The sequence below is a fragment of the Copidosoma floridanum genome, unplaced genomic scaffold (genome assembly GCF_036245765.1).
Source record: "Copidosoma floridanum isolate Cflo_tuat_1 unplaced genomic scaffold, Cflo_Japanese_pri ptg000001l, whole genome shotgun sequence".
NCBI classification, from domain to species: domain Eukaryota; kingdom Metazoa; phylum Arthropoda; class Insecta; order Hymenoptera; family Encyrtidae; genus Copidosoma; species Copidosoma floridanum.
In genome coordinates this window covers 6,426,018-6,448,620 of record NW_028321878.1, presented here as the reverse complement: position 1 = coordinate 6,448,620, position 22,603 = coordinate 6,426,018, and the positions used below count along the sequence as shown (strand labels likewise).

The 22,603-nt window shown below is 43.6% G+C and overlaps 2 protein-coding genes across 9 annotated transcripts in view; one reads left to right on the top strand and one right to left on the bottom strand.

Moving 5' to 3' along the window:
• The first annotated feature begins 242 nt into the window (after positions 1-242).
• Positions 243-18,970, top strand: LOC106644406 (uncharacterized). 7 transcript variants are annotated; one of them, XM_014359889.2, is made up of 9 exons: positions 243-526; positions 1,166-1,307; positions 9,235-9,556; positions 9,842-10,429; positions 11,106-11,608; positions 11,681-11,959; positions 12,611-12,862; positions 12,936-13,486; positions 13,551-14,431. In XM_014359889.2, exons 3-9 carry the CDS (start codon positions 9,289-9,291, stop codon positions 14,341-14,343), a joined length of 3,234 nt encoding a protein of 1,077 aa, XP_014215375.2. In that variant the 5' UTR covers positions 243-526; positions 1,166-1,307; positions 9,235-9,288; the 3' UTR covers positions 14,344-14,431. The 7 variants fall into 7 exon arrangements, with proteins under 7 accessions (XP_014215375.2, XP_014215380.2, XP_014215381.2 ...); XM_014359894.2 differs by lacking the exons at positions 243-526; positions 1,166-1,307 and adding exons at positions 5,972-6,423; positions 18,578-18,970 and having other exon boundaries at positions 13,551-14,149; XM_014359895.2 differs by lacking the exons at positions 243-526; positions 1,166-1,307 and adding exons at positions 5,972-6,423; positions 17,606-17,761 and having other exon boundaries at positions 13,551-14,149.
• Positions 18,971-20,017: 1,047 nt separating this feature from the next.
• LOC106644366 (GTPase-activating Rap/Ran-GAP domain-like protein 3) overlaps positions 20,018-22,603 on the bottom strand; it is a 29,015-nt gene continuing 26,429 nt past the window's right edge. For both annotated transcript variants that reach the window (XM_089594105.1, XM_089594108.1), the window contains exons 15-18: positions 22,406-22,575; positions 21,861-22,039; positions 21,454-21,762; positions 20,018-21,371 (exon numbers count right to left, since the gene is read on the bottom strand). In XM_089594105.1, coding sequence (XP_089450231.1) covers positions 21,109-21,371; positions 21,454-21,762; positions 21,861-22,039; positions 22,406-22,575 — 921 coding nt within the window. In that variant the 3' untranslated portion in view covers positions 20,018-21,108. The remainder of the gene's footprint in view (positions 21,372-21,453; positions 21,763-21,860; positions 22,040-22,405; positions 22,576-22,603) is intronic.

Sequence of the window (22,603 nt, the reverse complement as noted above, 5' to 3'; positions counted from 1 at the left end):
AAAAAAACAAAAAACAAAAATCCCTCTCTTCTACCCATCCCTGGCACCGTTTCTATTTTTCGATCGCGGAAAAGTCCGCAAGCTCGCCCACACACGTGGCTCTTCCGTCCACATACACCGTTTCCCTCCCTATATATCTTTCTATCCCCGATGATGAACTCGCTTCTGGTGACTATGGCATACTCTCGCGACGGCCGCGGCCACAGATAGAGAGCGACGTCAGTCTTTGCGGAGCGCTCGGCTCGTCAAAAGCACCACAAGGCCGGACGTACGCATTAACTTGTAGCATACAGGGGGGACACGGGGGCGCGCCGTCAAGGACCTCCGTTGTCTCCGCCGCGATAAGATGTTTTTCGCGCACTTAGACCGGCAACGCTAATTTTCCCCCGAGCTTGCGAGAGAGCTTTTTTGTTCTCGGTGCTGTGTACAACGAGAGGCCATACTCGGCGCGCACTTTTATGCGCTTTTTTTAAATTCGAGGTACACCGAGAAGAAGAGACGGTTGTCTCTCAAGGAAGCCGATTTTGTAAGCCATCATATATACCAACACTTACCGATACTTATCTCCTCTTGTCTCTCTTTGTGCTTCCGTGCTGCAGTGCGCGCGTGCAGGCTGCTGTTCTCTCGTTTTGTCGCGTGCAATTCAATGGTCGCCAAAGTGCCGGTGGATTTTAATCGATGTAGCATAAACTCCCGCCTCGCGTTACGTTTTACCCGCTCTCTCTCTCCTACCGATCTTTTTGAGTTTTTAGCGATTTCGGTTAGTCGATAATGCATATAGAAATACATAAGCGTGTCTCGAGGGAGAAGTTGAATACTCGACGGCCCTGTAGCGCGGCTGACGAAAATAAGCTGTAAACGTGACGCTTCGTCGGATTAGTCGATTCTCAACTCTATGCTTGACGATTATTTTTAGCGCGTGTGCTTTTTTCTTTTTCTTCTACGTCTTCTTTTCCCTTCGTGCAGTCAAAAGGACAAAAGCCATATGCGCTCTCCGACGCGAGTGCGGGTTTTCTTAATTCACTTGGCGAGCTAATTGTTACCGATTTCGATTTTTCGATCGATCGGCGTGATCGGTGATTCATTCGCGTGTCCGTGACAATCACTTTGCCGACAACGCAAGCACATTCGAGACACTGCAGAGTTGGCTTTTCCGCATGTACAGCACAGTCGAATTTCTCCCTGTACGGAAGGCGCGTACTTTCCCATCGATGAGAAAATTCGTACTCGCGGAGGAAGAATGAAGGCGCATCACAGCCGGCCGAGGACGACGACCATAGCCTGGGATCGTTTACCGGCGATGGCGCGTGAGTATATAACACTATTGCATACGTATAAAGTTACCCGCACAATAGGGAAGGGGAAAAACTCGCGGATGGAGCGGTAATAAAAAAAAAATTGGCTTTCGCGACACGAGAGCCATTGTTACACGTACAAAGTTTTGCGTAAGCCTCTTTTATTACAGGTAATCATGCACGGGTTGTACTGTTCCGTGGCACCCGCGTCACCCCGACTTTCCCGCTTTTGTTCACTCGACCCGGCGGTGACTATCTTCTGATGGGCGCGTGAAAGCGATTGATTGACGGCTCGCGTTGATTTTTCGAGCTATTTCCCCACCTCCCCAAAACTAAAATCTCCGGGAATAAAGTGTGTACACCTAAAATTAAATAGCGCGCGTTGAGTGTATACGTGCGTGGGTGACAAGGCCTCTTGCGTACGGGGCGCTATAAATCCGTCGGAGCTTCGTCTTAGCGGATCGACGCTCGAGTTTTAAATAAAAATACACCACAATTACTTCTCAATCACTGTCGAGAACTAACACATATACGCACGTTTCCTACATTAATCACCTTGAATTGTAGTGTACATCGGCGTCGCTGCAACGAATGATTTACGCTACTCTTCTTGCGTCCGGAAGATTATTTATCAGGGACCAAATCTCGAGCGCCCGATGAATCACCCATCCACGGTGCAAGGACTGAAATTTGAACGAAAAACAGTAACGCGTCTGCGTTTTGTCATCATTAAAAATAGAGAAAAATGATAATAATAAAGTCAGCGTTTCAGACATCGCAAAGTAAATAAGAAGAAGGAAAACGTTTTGTCTCTCTGTCTCTCGTCGAGTGTCAAACAAAGGCGCGCGAAAACGCCCCTTCGTTCAAACATACTTTTCCCCCTTCCCCCCATCTCTTCTCTCGGTAAACGATGACCTTCGGTCTCCCCTCCCTTGGCCCTCTTTTATTTCTCAACTGACAATCCTTCCCCGCGAAGAACAGTAGTCGGAGAGACGAGGACCGTCGCGAAATCTTGCGAATACATGTGTTGGCGTCGCTGAAGGGGAGGAGGCGAGCCGAGGCAGTGGCTGGCAGGGTCAAGCTCCGAAATAAAACGCAATGCACGCGGACGCTAAACAAAACCATTATTTTGACGCCCCCGAACTCTCCGTATATTATATACATACGCTGCGTTGTTCAGCGCCAATAAATTGCCACGTCTCCCTTCGCATGTTTTTTTTTTTTGGGGGGGGAGGGTGATGTAGGTACATTTTATTAGGCACCAGGAGGAGGGGCGATTAATCGCGAACGGATGTACAATGCCAAAAGAAATGTATGTACATCGGATTCCGGTGTTTTTCTCGAAAAATCAATTACGGCTCTCTCGGTGAGTCAAATCATTCGTTTTTCTGCAACGTTGCCGACAATTCTACCAACTTGGCTTATTTTGATCGTCGCTGAAAAATGTTACACATTGTCTCACGAGGCAAAAAGATAGATTAATGTACATGTGAATCACAGTGATGATGTTTAAACTTGCGTAACTAGACGATGTTACGTTACTCTCCTGCGTATATAATTATGTTGGTTGCGCGTGGATGGCCCTACGCATGAACCACATAACATATACGTAACGTTGCTCCGTTATTAAAATTGTATATACTTGTAGACTTTGTAATTGTTCGCATTTTTTGTTCACAAGTTGTAAAATTACAATCCTCGCGACGTGCCGTTAGCTGTTATATATTGGCCGTTTCCTCTTTGCCTCGTCCCAGCGAGCTGTACGAGAACATTAAAGTATATGTAATGATAAGACCGTCCTCTGCAGTGCACGCAAATTTACATTAGCTTATGAAAAAAAAGGTGTTTTTGTCTTCTCTGTAGTCACGATCAGCCTCTTGCACATCGCATTGCGAGGATTATTTGTTAATGACACACGCAGTTATTGACATAAAATACTATAAATAGGTACGCGTGTGCATGGTACACGCAAATGGTGTTTGGTACACGGAGGTGATCGGTTGAGTGTGAAAGTGCAAGAGAAAGGAAACGCAGTGACACGACCGAAATTTCATGACCACGCGGTGAAGAGGATAACATAAGACGCGTATGCATGTATATATAAATAGACAAAAACCCTTGTGCGCTTTGGAGAAAAGAAAAAGAGCAAAGATAGGGTTGGCGAAAAACGCGACGCGAAGTGAGGGTTTGGCGCCAAGGTGGGAGGGACGATGTGAAAAATAAAATTAACAAAAAAATAAAGCTTGTGCGTGTGTTGAGTCGTGGTGTGTCTTTCTCAATTGAGAGGCGATCTTTTTTTTTTTCTTTCATTCCCCTAGGACGATCAACCAAGCATCTATTCGTTGCCTCTGTGAGTGAAAAAAAAAAAAAAAGAAAAGTTGGAGCTAACCGAACAAGCGACGACTCTGCTTCGGCGAAGCCTCCTTTATTAACTCGGACAGCTGGAGCGATTGATCGACGACGAGGAGCCTCTCGTGCGTGAGGTCACTGCTGGAAAATTTACCGATTCATTGAAAAAAAAGAAAAAAAAGGCCAAGAATCGTACGTGCACGCGCGCAAACTGAAATAACCACTAGACGATTCCGTCGTCTTTGAAAAATGTCAATGGAATCTTTTCTTTTTTTCTTTGCCAACACCTATTGGAGAAAGAAAAAAAGACACACACACACAAGTTTGCGCAGCAGTTGATAAGCAGCTCGTGAAAAAGAGGCCCGCTGGCGCCCGAGGGGGATAAATTTCTTCTTGGCCCCGCGAAACCAAAAGCGAATCGCGAAGGGCACGCGCTCACGTTTGCCTGCGTGTGTGTGTGAGTCATTTTTGAGCGGAGAGAAAACGAGGACGACTGAACGACTCCCTGATGTAGTGCGATGGTGTTTGCGCACATACGCCGAGAGTCAGGCTGCCGCGAGGCTTTTCTTTTTTATTTTCGTCCTGTATATATACACATGGGATACATGTACGTGTACACGCCAGAATTGATGCTGGTATGAGCTAAAATCCATGTCTTTTGTATAATATATACATATTAGTTGTATTAGATGTATTATGTTAATTGGTGTGAATTGCGCGGATCACCCCTATGAGTATAGTATATACCGGACGAAACGCAAGTATTTTCATACGTACAAAAAAAATTCACTGTCACCTTGAGAGACATTGTTACCTACGATATTCTTTTTTTTTCTTTTTTTTTCACATTCCATGGCAGGTTCGTTTTTTTTCGACTCGAAGCGCGTTATTGGCGTTCCGTATCTGGCGAAATCGAGAGTTCGTTACTCCTTGCGGTTAATCGGTTTTATTGATCGAGCGCTCGGGTTCCGTCGTGGCACAATTTGTTGTTTCCTTTGTTAACAGCCGTACGGTCGCTCTTTTTTTTTTTTCATTTTTTTTTTGCTCTCTCGCTTGGCGGTCTTTTAAACGACTCTGATTAGGTACGTATCTTCTGTCATAGCCAAGTGCATTAGCGAGACTAATTTCAATAGGACATGACGAAATGGTTGAATATCCTTTTATGCAGAGAAACAAAAATCCACCCCCTTGTGAACTATTATTTATTATTCACGGGTTCAGTCTTTGAACAATTTATCATTAACGACAACTAGGGCTACCTTATACATATGCTTATATGAAAAAGATCACCCTCTGCCTCTCCCCCTGCGCGGCTACTGTTATACACGTACATATAGTAAAGAATGACGCTTACCAATTGAGAGTTGGAGATAGTAGAGTATAGGTATACAAAAAAAGGAGTGCCTGATGACAAATGTGTTTCCAATATTAACCAAATCGGTATAGTTGAATATCGGTGCAAGTATATAATTATAATTACAGACGTCATTGGTCGTATCAGTCACGCCGGTCTCGAACAACAAAACGCGCAGTTTTAAAAATAAACTGCGACAATGCGTCTTCGGTCCGATCGAACTGTTCTCTAAAACGTAAGTTTTCCTCCCCGATCGATGAGTACAAATATACACAAGTACCATGATAAAACGCAAGTCCAGCTCATACACACATATAAGTGACAGTAGGGGGTAATTGGATTATTTATTCTAAAGGCAGCCCAAAGGGGAGGGAGCAAAGCCCAACCGATCGCTCATGGAACTCTTTGGCCATCATCGGATGCTATTATCTCCGTCACCCTGTAGTCCATTATACTGTCCTCATGTACACTGTTTTTTTCAACAGTACGTGTTATCTAAAACACTGAATTCCTACGTGTTTCAAACGTATACCAGTGTACGAATATATTATGGCGCGGATATCGATTTTTCGCTCATTTCATTTAAATATCATCCATTGATGTAATACTCCATACACCAGGTCGGCCCCTTTCAATTTTCCTCGAATATTTTATGAAAAATACGTTAAACTATTACTTTTTCGGTGAAAAAAAAAAACAAAAAAAAAAAAGAAACTATAAAAAATCCATTGCTATAACGCCCCAGTGAGCCGAGCGTAGGTGTACACACGTATACAGTCGTGCTTATTTCGCTTTACACATGGATCTACCCGGTTCTCGGTGGTATGGCTGGTACACTGGTAGTAGCGAGCAAACGTGCTTGTGTGTGTCTCGTACACTGGTAGGTATATATATATATTTCCGGGTCTGTGGCCGCGTGCATGCGCGCCGAAGACGTGGTGGCATCCATCTTGGAGCAGCTGTATGTCTGTTACATTCTCTCCTCTTTAACGTCCCAAGTTGGCTCCGTGTCATAAGGTAGTAGTGATCGGAACGGTCTCGGCAATGGGTGCACTTCCCCGTAGCTGCGGGACTCCCATCGGTCGGGTGGTGCAGGCCTGCAACGACATTCAGTCATTATCGCCAGCCGTCCTCGACCTCAGACTTGCACATCACATGCAACCTTAGCCTGCATATCACCAGTGCCTCCGTAGTAGGTACTTACTTACGCTCGTTTCGCGTAATCGCACACCATCGCGGGTGTATTCGTTTACACGCGCGCGTTTTTTTTTTTTTTTTTTTTCACTCCGAAACTCGCGGGGGACAACCGTGTCACTTGGGTGTGTGTGTGTGTGTGCGTGCGTATTTATATTTGCGCAATACTCGAGTGTAAATATATAATATGACAATGCCCCGCCGTGTCCTTTATTGCTGCTCGTGCGGCAGGTAAGCTCATTGTTTTTTTTTTTTTATAATTTATATTCATGTAGGTACGTACGTACATGAGCGTTAAATACACTGGATGGAAAAAAAAAGGAAGTTGAAGGCCGCAGCCTTCGCTAGACGAGTTTCCGCGTTTTTTTTTTTTTTCATTCCTCCACTTATAATACTTATACTTATATACTCATTCTGAGAGTTACGCGAGTGTGCGATGCATTGTTTACGTCGTATATAGTATTCGCTCGGGTTGGAGGGGAGCCGCGACGGTTAGCTCCGAAAATCTTGTTTCGGAGCGGTGGCACCGAACTTTTTTTTTTTTTCTTTTACCCCCCTGATTTACCAAAAAGGGCTGCAGTGCGTTCTTACGATGCTTGTACCTTCGGACGTCATAGTGGCGCACTTAACTTTGACGTTTTATTAAAAGTAACAATATATAGCTTAACGCGATCAATGACAATATATTATACACGGATGGCACGATATCTCGAGGTATAAAACACGTGTGCACGCAATATTACATTATATATGTACTGTACTTGGGTGGTAGCGCAAGCTCATCAGTGATATTGCATACACGTATATATATATTATTCGATTCCGGAGCACGTATGAAAAAAAGGTGTCCAGTACAAAAATAACAAGTGATGATGCACGCTTGTACGATCTTGTGCTCTACTTGCGTATTTTTTTTTTTTTTTTTGTCTCTTTACGCGTCCCGTATTGCGCGACTTTGCATTGCATATGTGTACCGGATGGGGAGAAAAATATATAGCACATCTATACGCGTTTGATCCAGATCAGCGTGCACGGGTTATTGAGTGTATTTTATATCGGTATATATATGTGTGTATGGATACACATTATACGTGCGATCTCCGGAGCAAATATTATAGGTACGTTCGATACTCGTCTCGTATCGTATAATCTATATGTATAGGTACTCCTTTCCTCCCATGTGCAGTTACACGTCACGTTTTCAATCAATCGATGATTAGTATAGCCGCTCTAGCTGTAATTAAAAAAAAAAAAAAAAAAAAAAAAAAATCAAGTCGCCGTACTAGATCGTAGAGTATATATCGTCGTAAAGCGTTTGAGAAGTAGTGGAGGCGCGACGTATTTTCACAGTACATAGGTGTGTATACATACATGTTTAACGAATAGGTATGTATAGACTAACCGATCGTTATAATGATTGTAGAGGAGCACGAGAGACAGAGAAAGAGAATGAGATACTAGTGTGTATACATATGTAACGTGACCGGCCGCGGAATAAAGGTGATATTTTTCACCCTTATACATATGTCATTATAATCATATTTTCACAGCATATACATATATATTTAAGTATAATGTCGATGTTGCAGCTTTCGTGTTTTGTCGATCGCTCGTGACAACAACCACAATCGTACATATTTATATACTAGAATATATTTGTCCATTGATTGAAGAAAGCTCCATTGAAAGCTCCACCTTGCTATGTGCTATGTATAAATACGTGCGCGATTTGGTCTTTTTTTTTTTTTCCTTTTTTCTACTGCTCCTGTGTAATATGACATTTTTTTTTTTTTTACTTTGAGAGTAAACCATACGTACGTGTGTAAATCGAAATCGAGCTACCTTTAAAAAGAGTGGTAATAAAAGAAGCCAAGCTATACGTGACATATTCTTCGGGTCGTTGTTGTCGTATACGTTTGCGTGTATACCGTAGCATAGCTATACGTGTAACGGATCAAGGCGAACTTCGGTTCTCTGATTTCAAGCTCACGCGAGAGTAGGCTATAAAAAAAAAAAAAAAAAAAAAAACAAACAGGGGAGACTCGTTTCAAAGTACATGTACGTGTGTGTATTGAACGAGGCGAGCGATCGATAAACTTGAGGTATTGAAATGGAAATCGGTTTCGGACTACTTGTACAAACGGTTGTCGGGAGCGCATGGGCGATGGTTTATTGTTCCAGAGATCGGTAACTATTCGGGGGTACATCAGGTAAACGACAAAGAAAAGAAGACAACGCTCCTACGTACCGATTTTTCCGCTCGTCGTCGCTCTTGGAATGGAAAAAAAAACAAAAAATCAACGCAACCGCGTTTTTAACTTACACGCACCGAGAAAATTTCATCAGGGAACGACTCGCGATTTAATTGCAACCGGTTCACCCACTCTCGCGAATTTAACCAACATATATTCACACACGATCTCTCTCCCTCCCCCGGCGCTTTTTACAATTTTATTAAAGATATACAGCGACACCTCGCCCGCTGCAAATGATACGAGCACATGTATACATATATACCTACTTTCACTCTTTTGTAGCTAAACGTGCAAGGTGTTAAGAGCGCGTATACGTTACGTGAGCGTAGGTCCTACTTATCCTCGTGGCGCCAAGTGCGAGTTACACTGCCGATTTCGCGCGCCCGGCGAAAGCCGTACAATCGACTCGCGGCTATCGAGACGCGCGACACAAGGCCATTTATACATGTGTAGGTATATACACACACACAGACAGAGGAAGAGAGATGAAACCCGAGAATTCAAGAGTCATGTACCTATATGTACATTGTATCCGAAGCGATGTAATAGCGCACGTTGAAACGAGTAGATATGATGTAAAGAAGCCAAGGAAGGGGTGTGGGTGTACTTAATACCACAGGCTCGATGTCACCCCGATTCTGATATTTTCGTACTTGAACTTATTTTTCCTTCAAAATCTCCCGTGTCATGGTACTTCATCCAACAACGTGAGGGTGGGTCGTTGTAGAGACGTATGAAAAATCTCACAGCCACTCATGCGTAAATGACGTATCGTAAATCGTTACAGATGTTGGGCGCATTAGTGGTTGCCTGCTGAAAACCGGAGGGCCGGCTCGCTCGGATGGACAAGTGGAGGAGCAGTAACGGGAGGGGCTCGGGCAACAAGCCGTCCGATCCCACCCGCGCGGGGGACACTCTCCTACCCCCGACTCGCCGAGCATTGGCAACGTGTACCGGCCCATCGCCTGCCCCGCTGGACAAGCGAAGGCACAAAAAGTGGTCCTTCGATGGTATACTGCGGCGATTCGCCTCGTACCTCGACGCCCAATCTTCCTCCTCGACCTCGTCCCTAGAGGACCCGACCAACAGGCCCAGGAGACAACCAAAAGGTCAGAACGGGTCGGAATCTTTATAACGATGACACGCACACGCGTCGCGCTCTTCTCCGGATTGATTTATATATACACACCGGTGGGCTATTTCCGTGCCCCTCTGGCTCCTCTATTATTCGGAGATCGCGGATTCTCCATAAATCCAGACGCAAACGATCCCCCCCTCAACCCATACATGCACGCGTGTGTACATATTCTAATAATACCCCACGACGACGCACGTGTACGTGTCTCCCTAAAGTTACGCGCGGTACTTGTAACGGATGTTGTGCTCCATCGCAGGCAAATCGGCCAAGGGAAATCGGCGGACGGCTGCCGGTTATGCAGGCCGAGTTAACGACAACGGCATCGATTGCACTCCGGCGTGCGTCTGCGGTCGAGCGGAGGATCTGGTTAACGCCAACGCCGTGCCATTGACGATGACGTCGGCGACGAGCCATCACCAGCACCTGGACGTGGTCAGACAGCATCACTCGCGGAGTTGCAGCGACGGCTCGTTGGAGGGCGCGAGGAGTAGGCAGCCGAGGAGGGCCGGTAACGTCAAGGCCAGGGCCGAGGCGAAGCGCGACCGGCTCCGCGTGATCGGCACCGGCAGCAGCAGCACCGAGGGCTTGAGCAGCAACGAGGAGTCGTACGGTATCCATCAGCAACAGAGGTTGAGTAGGAACGGCGGGTGGAACGGCGAACCGGTGAACGGGAAGAGAAGGTCCAGGGCCTCGAGGACCGAGAGGTACCTCAAGCGCATCTGCAACGGGACCAACGCGGCCAATGGCACCGGGAACAAGCTCGAGGTGGTCGGCGCGAGGAGCACCGAGTTCCAGCCGATCGAGCGAGCCCCTCGCACCGGGAACCCCAAGGACTACCTCAGGGGTGAGCCTGTGCTTCTTTATTCTTTTCTTCCTTTATTGATAAAAACGCGTCATTTCTTCGGCGTACGTGTTTTTTGAGAGCTACACTGACAAAATGGAAACATATAGGTATTTGTCACCGCAAGAAAAGTCAGCGTGTTGATGTTTGACCTTTGGAAAACACGTGTCCTTGAAAAGTATATAGGTGCAGGCACAAACGGATCGGATCACAGTTACGCGGCCGTGGGGCATAACGTGGCCAACCATATTTTGTATGTGCCCGCGGCGGTGCGACATAAATCGTATATACCTAGTACTTGTAGGTCATCGTGACTCTATTTTCGAGTTGCGTGTACGAGACACGCCTCGTTATCTTTTGACTTTTTAAAGGTGAGCAGTATACGTAAAACTGACCAATGGGGACGAAATTTCACTTTTCGCCACGTATAACGTAGCGGTACTTACATATATGTGTATCATTCACTTCGAGAGGGTATCTATTCGAGCTTATTGACACTCGAGACAGTTTGCTCTGTTTCGTCGAACAAGCGTTTTACCGTCCGACTTTGCGTTGCGGGTGTATGCTTGAGTGGCAAATACATACATAGTAATATATAAATCCAAGAAAAAATGTACAGTGTCTTTGCGACGTGTTTGTTAAATGTCCAGTTAAATTAATTATCCATCATTTGGAAAAGGCATACACGCGAACGGCAACGACAACAACAACAGGGAGGTGATGAACGAAAACTACTGTTACGCGCGTGCGTCCGACATCGGCGTGAATCCTCTAGTCCAGCAGACCCTGCAGTACTTTTCCGAGTTCGACCGCCACATGGAGGCCCAGCAGAGGACCTACCCTGGTCCCCGAAACCACTGCGCTTACCAGGAGCGTCGCAATCACACGAGGCCCCAAGCCGTGGGTATTGGAGATCGCGCGACAGTGCACGCGGGAGTGCAAACTGACGTGCCCCAAGTGCCGCCGAAGCCACCCTCGAGGGACCACAGGTCCAAGATCTTCGAGAAGCCTGAGTCGATAGACAGGTACATCAAGTGCCACCAGCGGGTGTTGGGGACCGCGCCCAAGGACTACGATCGGTGCAGCCCGAGGCCGGTGGCCCAGAGCCCCAACTCGGAAGTTAGGACCATCATCGAGAGTAGCCACTCGCCCAGGGATACCCTTCGGGAATCGAGCATCGGAGTGAGTGACGGCTCGAGATCGGTATGGTGTTTTGTTTGACGAAGGGTTGAACTTTTTTTTTCCTTGTCACAGAGCGCGAGTCGGGATTGCCCAGGCGAGGAGGGGAGAAACGATGGCGAGAGCAGTTATTACGAGCCGGAGAAGCAGCGCAGCCCGAAGAACCTCGAGGAGGCCCTGAACGAGCTCGAGGCGATTTACAACAGCTTGCAGCTCGGGGACGAGGAGCTGCTCGAGCGCGCGGAGAAACGGAGCATGGAGGAGTTCCACTACCGGGGCATCACGGCTGCCAGTCCCGAAGATCTCGCGCGGGACTTGGCCTCGAGGCGTCGGACCTGGGCAGAATCGGTCATGGTAAGTTTCCTTCTTTTTTTTTTCCATTATTTAGCCACAAAGCGCTGTGGTTGCGTACGAATATTGCTTTTAAAGTGCAAGTACGTAGCAATTACAAGCTATATTAAATTGGTAACGAGTGTATTATCAGTGCACAAATTGAAACAAGGTGTCGATATCGATGATGTAAGTTATGGGGAAAGTGCTTATTCATGAATGTCCATAAACTACAGCGATAATTATGATGATACGTTGCTTTCGAAAATCACTGATCACCTTGTCGTTACACACCAATGACAATGCCATTAGACACTTATGCATGTATAAATACGTATATGTGCGCGGGACAATAACGATCCAAGACAAACTTTTGCTCGCGAATAAACAAGGTACCATTCGTTTTTAATGAAATGGAAAACAAAAAAACTGATTCCATTGTCCGTTCGGATATTTAATTGTAATATTAATCATCAGAGGTGATTAAAAAGTTCTACATACGCGATAGAGATTAGGATAATAGGATCCGAAGCCCATAACCATAATAATCGCGAGTGAGTCACTGTGGCTCTATACAATCTAGACCGTAGGGAGGGATCGTTATGAAAAGCACACCATTAGCGGTGGAGAACTTTTGTCAAAGGATAAAACGTAAAATTGTTTTTTTGCGACCAGGGCGAGCCGGACCGATTGAAGGACGACATGGCCTACAGGAGGATGCACCCGAAGGAGCGACCCTCGTCCGTGGACGGCCAATCGTCCCTGTCGAGCATCAGTTACCTAATGACGTCGCCAATACCCTCCCACCGGGACGAATACTACCCGATCGATCCTGCCAGGAGACCCCCCAACCGCAGAAAGGAGCCGGACGTCACCCTCGACGACGTGGTCTTTCGCAGCATGCAATACGCCAACAGCACCCTCAAGGTATCTTTTTCCCTTCTCTCCTCTCTCTGAAATCCGACATTCATACCTAAAAAACGAACGCCCATGTGGTCAGGTCGCCGAACCGCAGCCGCCGTTCGGCATACCCCTGGGCCCGATAACGACTGCCGCCGAGTCCGATTACCTGCACACGAAGCCGTCTTCACCGCGCTCCCGCTCCCCGTACGTACCAAGCTGCGAGCCTGACCTCGTCACCGACGACCTCGCCTTCCGCAGCCTCCGCAAGGACGCCCTGCAATCGTCGCAACAGCCCAGCCGCCAGTCCAGCCCGTCCCTCGGCTTCCCCCCGAGTCCGCCCTCCTGGCAGCCCAAGCGCACCACCAGGTCGCTCTCGGCCAACATCTACGGCATCATCAACCCACCCGGCGAGCCCAGGCGAACCAGCGATCCCGAGCTCCTGCCCACCGCTGCCAACCCTTGGCGACGTCGGGATGGTACAAACGAGCCAACGGACGACCACGCGACCAGGAGAACTACCAACAATCCCAACCAAGAGCCACATCGCGGCAAGGACGATTCTTCGGAGGTCAGCGCCAAGTCGTACGACGAGTCCTCGGACGAGAGGATCCAGCCACAGAGCTCGCTCCGCCCACTCCCCGCCGACCCGTGAGTTGTTCTGGTTACCGTGCATTGTGATTATTATTATCTTGTCTTTTTCAATGATCCGCAGGGTGTACAAGGTGGGGAGCGATCGAGGCAGTAGCTACCTCTCGTCGAGCTGCAGCTCCCTGCCGGGGACGAGCCACAACGAGCTGGCCCAGCCCGTCACCGAGCAAGGAATGTCCGTGTACGAGAAACTCTGCCAGGACCTCGAGAACCTCGTCCAGCTGACCAAGGGCATCGACGGGGAGTCCACGACCGCGGACGAGCAGGGCGACAAGGTGGCTGGGAGCGGTTGTCCCGAGGAAGGGGCCACTCCGAACAAGTCCGAGGAGCTGATCGGAGATGGGGTTGAGGGGGAAACAAAGGGCAGCAGCAGCGTTGGCGAGTCGGGGAAAGTCGTCGAGAGCGAGATCGCGGCTCTGCTGGAGGTTTTGAAGGGGGTGGCGGGTGACGGTGACAGTTCCTGTTCGAGGAGGCGAGATGACGTGGCCAAGGACGAGCTTGAGGTGGCGAACAAAGGGACGGAGGACAACACTCGGTTTTTGGCGAGCATCGAGCCGACGGCTGGAACGCTGGAACGGAGACGGACCAGCTTGAACGAGGGCGCCGGTGGTAGTGGGGTCGTTTGTAGTAGCCACCAGCAACGCCATCGGCATCATTGGGAAGGTGAGATCAGGTCATCATCCGCTTGCGAGCGCAACAGCGCCGTTAGTATGGTGTGCAATAACGCCTCGCGCGACATGTATAGACTACTAACCGCCAAGTACATGTGTTACATTACTAATCACGTAACGGCCCAGTTTTGCCTGCTGCTTGTCTTCCTCCTCGTGCTGCTCTTAGCGATCGTCACTGTGCCATAGTCCGAGCCTTTTTTTTCCTCCTTTCTCTCTATATCTTCTCTCTCTACGCCCTAATCTCTCATGCATAAAATAACATGTATACGTTTCGGGGGGGACAATTTAACAACAAATGCTATTTGTGTGTGTGCGTGTGTGCGCGTGTGTGTGTACATTTGCGCGGTGCATATTAATACAATGTATACTAATCAACAAACGGAACGAAGCGCTGTAGAGGGCCGACGAGCACCGCATATTTTTAATCAAAAAGCCTGTTCATGTATCATACAAATGCTATTGCATTATTTTATCTACGTATGAGAAGCACATCATTATTATTACTATTATTATGATATAATATATGTATAGCTGTTAACTAAAAGACATCTCGTCGATAGGGATCATGTTGATTACTTAATTATTATTATTATTATTATTATTATTGCTGTTATATTGTTACTAATTGTTTATCAATCATCGTGCTTTTTTGTTTTGTTGATTTTATGACTATTATACATTTTACTTTGATGGCCCGAAAATGGATTATGAAGCTATATTATACAGTACGCTCAAGAGTCATTTACATTTTACATTTTTACGAGATGAGATATATTTTTGTACGTATTTTGTTTTCTTACGTCACTTGTATCTTATGTTTATATAGATCTGTTGGTTTGTTTTTTTACTTCACGTAATGGTGGCTAATACATACAATATAATAACTGATGTGGTAACGTTCATAAATTTTTTTTCAACGGATACAATTGTTTAGAATAGTAGACATACGTTGTGGTGGTTGAAATTTCTTAGAGTCTGCTCAATGCGATAGTTATTTTTATATAATTTACCTTCAAAACTTTACAGGAAAAAAATTATTAAAGTTTACTAGATGACAGTCAATAATTTTTCTCAGAGACAAGCTTCATCCGAAGGTGCGATATTTAATTAATATCATGGTGCAGATGAAAATCTCAATAATACAAGCGTTTCCCGATCATTTGTACAATGAAATCTCACTCTCGAATCACACATGTTTCTTAATTCGAGCTTTTTTCTTTTCCATACTCTCCCCAAGAAGAGGGTAAATTCATCGAAATGTTTATGTTATAACTCCAACTAACAAAAATATACTTCATTAGCTCGTATTTCCATTCATCATAATATCATTATTTTTCATAGCGTTTCGACACTTGGTCCAATTCAGTTTTATATCGGTCAAAGATTAATTGGCCTCTCGGATGTTTCGTACTCGAGTGTACACCGAACCATCATTTCTATTGTCACTCATAATTCGCTGATGCATCTGTTTCACCACACCATCGATATTTTTTGTTCGCCTTATGTTTTCATCATAGTCACGTCATCTTGAAAAAAAAAAAAAAAAAAAAAAAATCAAACACAAAATATCATTGTCTGTATGCAAGAAAACTTTTTACAGTTGAGGAGATTTCCGCAGATGACTGCAAAGCGGATCAGAGTGGAGGAGCAAGGACCCACGCTGTGGACTGGAATTAACAATAAAGTTGATCATTTTTTTTATTTATACACATTATTAAGAATTAAATTGTTGGTAAACATTTTTCGCCTTTAAATATTTATAAATAAATAAATGGACAAAAAAATTACAAACAACTTCACTCAAGTAAGGCGGTATCGCTTCCTCCATCGTTCGTTCAATATAAACATCGAAAAACATTTCATTGGTAAATTGCCAGTCTGTTTTTCGGCATATTAAGACGACAAAAACGCCCACACGTTCGGCTGCGTTGGGACAAAGATCGTCGTTATCAGAGCACTTGACACACCTATGTGTACACATATATATTGCGGTAAGTCGTTATTCAAGCTCTAGTGCTCTGTTCATTCGCTTATGAAGCACTGAAACACTCGATGTTTTTTGTACAGCTCCTTTTGTAATACTTGGTCTGGTATACATTATCTTTGTTAATGGCTGAGAGTTACTATAGTACCTGGTATTTGATACCGATTTTTTCAAAAGTGTCGTGGCTGGTTGTACGAACAGTTTTTGGGTCTTTTCAACTATCGTTTTCGTTTGTGGAATTTTCTACCAGTCAGTGATTAAGTGAGAGACTTTGTACATGTGAAATAAAATTAACATACTGTTGTTTGCGTCAGTACGGTTTCGTCCATCGTTTTTTCTTTTTAGTGCGCAACTGGGCCAAGAACCTCAAAGACAAATGTCGAACTTCGCGTTTGCATGCAATTACTCTTCCGATAGATTAGAAACTTGTATCCGTAAATTGTGAATTTGACACCAATACGGAGTATAATGTTTCTGTAAGGTATCACGAGACACATCTCACCAATTGGGGATTCAACGTAGCAGAACGTACATACATCATTTGCCATTTCACGGAATGTCATGCGGTACTTTTTACAATGGTGGGAGAATGGCACTGGTACTATAGTTAAAAAAAATCACTCGTATCTTCAAAACCTGTACATGCACTTGAAAGACTCGTACTTACAGCGCCTTGTAGAACGTAGATTCCTATTTCCGTTATTTCAATCGAATATCGATTTAAAGCAATGTACGTGGTTCCTCAGTTAACGGTGGACTAAACTCTGGTTAATTTACAAACAATCCGAAATTTGTTGGAGATCTCGTTAACTTTTAATTGGACATCAGTTCTTAATTGTGCTGTATGAACGAAGTGTGTTATATTCATCGTTTGTGGAAAACCACAAAAAATCTGGGTAACCCGATAACTCAATTTTCGAGTTTCTTTTGATTGTTTTCGGTTGTACTCTTACACTCTACGTATACATACATCGCATATAGAGCAATGGCTCCGAGGGTTTTAATCATTACTTTTAGCTGTGAATAACTACATGCATTCCTAATAAAACGAATAAATGCAACTCGCTTACGCACGTCTACATACACTTAACAAAAAAAAGTGTCTTAATGGCTTTACTTACGCATCAAGTAAAACTAATTAATTTTAAAGAATTACGAAAAAAAAAAGAAAAAAGTACATCTGTAGTCAAGTTATAAATACGTGAACATGATATTTCAACTGCACATGTTGGGAATTTAACTTATCGAAACATGTTTTAGACACTATCGGCTGCAATTTATTAGACTGTAGCGAATTTACGTAGAATATAATACACGTAGGTTGACGATGAATGAAAATTTGTGAACGATACCGCAGTAAAATACAAAAAAGTAAAGGCTAGTGCATAATCCATTCGACAGCGCGGGCTTTTAGTGCAGGTGGAGACAGCCAATCCCGATTTTTGAGTACTAATGTCGTTATAGGTGCGGGAGCAACTCCTTTATGACCGAGAAGCATTCCGAACGAGTGTGTTGTTGTAAAAGATACATATTTACCTACGTGCACGCACCATGCACCGATGTCCAACTCTTTTTTAACCGTATACGTTATTATTGATTTAGTATCTTTTTTTTTTTTTTTGTTTTTTTTTTTTGTTTTTTTTCTCAGAAATATACACGTATATATTTTTTGTAAAACGGAATGGTTTTTCTTCAAAGTGAACTGTTATGACGAAATGGAAAAAAAAAGAAAAAAAAGAAACAAAGAACCAATTACTTGTTATTCTTTTAATAAAGTTTATTGATCAGTACAATGAAAACAAACTCGTGTGTGTAATGTTTTTCCTTTCACATGTAATCCAATAATACTCCGTTTTTTTTTTTTCAATTGCAGTGCAGGCTGTTACCTTATTAATACTTTTTATTAAACGCAACCTTTTATTTTCTTGGTTTGGTAAAGCAAATTTTTTTTTCCTATACTTTTTGACGCTATACCTGTGGAATTTTTTCGAGTGCACTCGTTTGCCATACCGATCTTTGCTGGCTGCTTTTTTATTTGTCCCTTTGTCAATTTTTTTTTTTTTTTTTGTAACACCTATGTTTATTGGAATTGAAATTTTCAAGTATAAAACAACCACTGAAATAATAACACAAATACCTACTACTGTTTACCTCGCAAATGGCGTTTGGCAACCCAGTGCTTTTAGAATTACGAGCCTTTAAGTAAGTATAATTTAATGATTTCTCAATAACACTTGTACTATTTATTTTATTTCATTTTTTTTTTCAATGTTTGGCAAATCTTTTGATTGTAAAATAACGGAAAGAAAAAAAAATTACTCAATATTAACTGCATGGTGATGAGATTACGCTAAATTTTAAAAAAATAATACCTAAATTCAAATTTATTCGTTAGAAAAAGTTTTAAAAATACATGTATGTTTGTGTTGCGCACAGGTATGAACAAATGCAATCACAAGTACCACAGCATGCCGGCAAAGACCTCGTCACTACTTCCATTCCGGCTTTACGGCTCGAAACGAAAGTCCAATAACCGAAAATCGCTGTGCACCGTCTCATAAATTTTTCAAAACACTTGATGATCTCGAGCTTCTTTTTTCAAAGTAACAAGCGTTGTTATACTTGAAAAAGAAAGTTATAGAAAATTGTACGGTTTTTAGCCTTGTAAATCATTCTTTTTTTTTTTTTTTTTTTTTCAACACACAAATATAAGTAAAGTATCGATAAGTAATTGTTAATTAATTTTACAAATTGTTGTTGGTATAAGCGAAATGTTGACCATCGATTAAGGAAAAGGAGGGGAAAAAAAAAATAATAACGCACATGAAAATCAGATTGTGTTTCTTTTATTTATATTTCCACCACACCCACCATTTCAAAATTTTTTTTTTTTTTTTAATCCACAAGTATTTTGGAACATTACCCGGAACAAGCCATTCTTTGGAAAAATATTTGACACCATGAAAATATGACGATTCAACGAATTTTTTAGAACAGCAAACTCTATAATATATATCAAAGCTTCGCTGAATCTCTTATCTTTTTTTTTCTTTTTTTTTTTTTAATATATCTCTTTTTCATTATTGAAACTCGAATAAATTATCTCTTTTTTATTTCCTCCATCAAGATCGGCGCAGTTTTATGCTCACCATCATTCCTAAAATAATTATTATTAAAATACTGCGGACAGTGCAGTTTTTGTAGATCGACTCTTGTTTGTATGTTTATGCAATAAGTCTTAAAAATAATTTTTGCATACGTTTGTGATGATAAAGGTAACCTTCAATTGAATTGATACAGGAATGACGTTATGACTACCAACGTACCAACTCGCCCAATTAATCTTATGTCTTACGTCTTAATTAACTCTATCATATATCTTTACAATAATTTATATCTTACACTTCTACGAATACAATAATGAAACTTTGGATACCTTAAGTATATTTAATACTTGGGGCGTAAAAATTACTTTATACTGGATGATTAAAATATCAATTATGCACTACAGTACATAAAATGTAATTAAAGAAACGTACTAAAGTTCAAATAAAAGTTAAACCACACAAACAAAACGATATTATTGTGCAATCAAATAGATATACTAATTTTTGGAATACGGTATACTGTTGGATATACTTCTAAGTTACACGGTCTACTTGTTTGCAATGTTGTTCTGTAAGGTGAAGGTGTAATTATTATTGTTTTTGGCACTCGCAACCTCAAAGATCGCAGACGTTATTGGTATCGCATACTTAAACAAACGAACGATGGATCCGTTAATGAAAGAACTTTGCTAGAGCGGCAGAATGAAACATTCAAGTCTTTGAAAACTTGAGCTTAAGAGATAGTGAAGAATAATTTTTTTTTTTTTTTTTTTTTTTCTCAAATAAGTCAGTTTTTATGTACAATGATATACAACAGGTATTGATGAATTACTCAATCATGAAAACAAGAAAATTCCCATTTACTTTAAATGCCACTCCATATTATTAGTTAACCTTCGTATCAAACTATGTGAAAATAATTTCGTGGTTCGACTTGATTCAAATTACTTTGTTATAATAATAATAATGAAGAAAAAAACAATGTTATACGTCAAGAGAACAGTTTCATATTGAAAACATAGAAAAAGTTACAGTTGTCATCCATATTCAGAATATAGAGCTATATATATATATATATATATTATTAGATTTTGTCGAGAAAAATATGTTTGCTTTTGTTTTCATCGATTATACAGCATGTAATTATTATCACGCGCCAAAGCCACATCATCACATGACTGTCCCGACTCGCACGGCATATTTAATGCAACTACAAATAATGTTTATGTATACGCGTATACCTTTTCACTCCCATAAGTGGAATGTACATATTTTTAATTGCGCCTCTTTTTAGAAAGAGACAATCACAAAGTTATAAAAAAAAAAAAAAAATACAGGCCCGCGTCAGCTTATGAAAAATATCACCGGCCTCGTATTGTTCGAAATTCAAGAATATAACTGTGCGACACATTGCGAAAATCAAAAATCATCATCTCTGCAGCTTGTATTTCAGGAAAAAAAAATAATAATAATAAACTTTGAGAGTACCTCTTTCCGAAGCGGGTCATCCTCACCTTGTCCCACCCCCGATTTTTCTCTCCACCAAGCCCTCGTAAAAGTACCCACGTGTGTATATAATATAATAGTAACCGGCGTACAAGTACCGTATCGAAAATCCAGGACCAGCCCGTCATCATTGCTTTTCGTTAGGTTGATCAAACAGCCCGGAAAAATAAGACACTCGCCCTCTCCTTTCCCCGTAAAAACCTTCACATTAGAGGACACCTTGTAATCAACGCAGGTAATAATTATTGTTATCACGACCCGTCGCTTATCGCACGCCAATATTTGTAATACGTATAGTGTTGGAGACGAAAGTGAGGAATCGAAAGAATTGGGATGTACAGATGGGGAGGGAATTCACTTGCTCGATGAGCTCGATATGGAGGCGCCGAGGCTTGGCGTTGGGCTGCTACTGCACGACCGGCTGAGCATCCGGTGCTGGGGCTCGGCGCTCAAAAAATTACCCGAACCTGCCGATCCCGAGCTCTCGATTGGCGGGGCCGAGCTGATCTCCGGCCCGGCCGGGCTCGGGCAACGCCGCTGACTGCAGTTTGACACGCTAGAGCGCGCCAGCGTCTGCAAGGGGATGCGATAGATCCGCATCGGCCGCGCCGCCTCACCTGTTTACCGAACCATTTTTCATACTTACTATACTCCAACTATTTTTATTTTTTTTAATTTTTTTTATAAATAGGTACATACCTTGCGAGGTGGTCTGCGACGAGGGTGGACTGTGGCTCCTGTCGTCTTTGTCGAGTTTAAGGGCAAAGAACTCGGGGGCCGTCGAGGCGAAGAATATGTCGTGCTTGGACGAGATGAGCTTGACGTTGGGCATGACGATCGTGTGGACGAGGTTGCCGTTTATGATGAGCCGTATTTCCATCGTGTCCGACGTGAAGGCGATCACGTAGGGGAAGGCGCAAGCCACGGCTACCGGCACCGAGTTCCAGTTGAAGTCGAACTCCGTGGGCGCCGCGCAATCGTCCGACAACTTTTGAAAGTGGCAGGTGTCTGGGGCAAAGTAGAGCGGTTACATTATCCACCAGTGGACGATTAATATATATCACGTGGCTCGGGATGACGGTGGGGGGGGGGCGGGGTGGACTTACTGTTGTAGCAGAGCAGGAGTTCGGGCTCCTCGTCCTCGCAGAGGTCGAGCGCGGCGACCAGGTGGGGCTTGACGCTGGCCTCGAGGTGCCGGAGACTACGGCTCGAGCCGTCCGGGTAGATGAGCTCGTAGTGGTGCCTCAGACCGCAGCAGACCGTCCACTCGCGTCCCGGTGTCGAGCTGGCAACATTTACGGACTGGACGATTAAAAGTGTTCATCTCGATGGATGCACTTTTTGGCAACAAAATCGAGCCGAAAAATATATATTTATCCCCGGCACGTACAATGTATCCTCTGTTATCCTTGACTCGGAGACGTTGACGAAATTGTTGATTTTTATTTTAATTTGATTTTTTATCATTTTGATTGTTGTGTAAACGCAAAGCTTTTCATGTAAATGCTATATCCATCCCTATACCATATATTTGTATTGTTCGCGAACAACAGATTTATTAGCTCTTAGCCGTAGAACGTCGCGTGGATCGCTAAAATATGTGTAAGCGTACGTACACGCGGGAAAAAAAAAAAAAAATTTATATACTTACAGCGAGCTCTCGATGATCGTCATGATGGACGGCTGCTCGCTGGCCCAGAGCTCGTGCTTGAGGGGCATGAAGCCGTCTACGGTGTCGGTGTCCGCGTGCACGCACCACTGCGTGTACGCGGCGCTGTGCTTCCACTGCATCACCGTCAATCTCCTGCCTACGGCCACGCACTGCAACAATTTTTCAAGAGCTCAACCT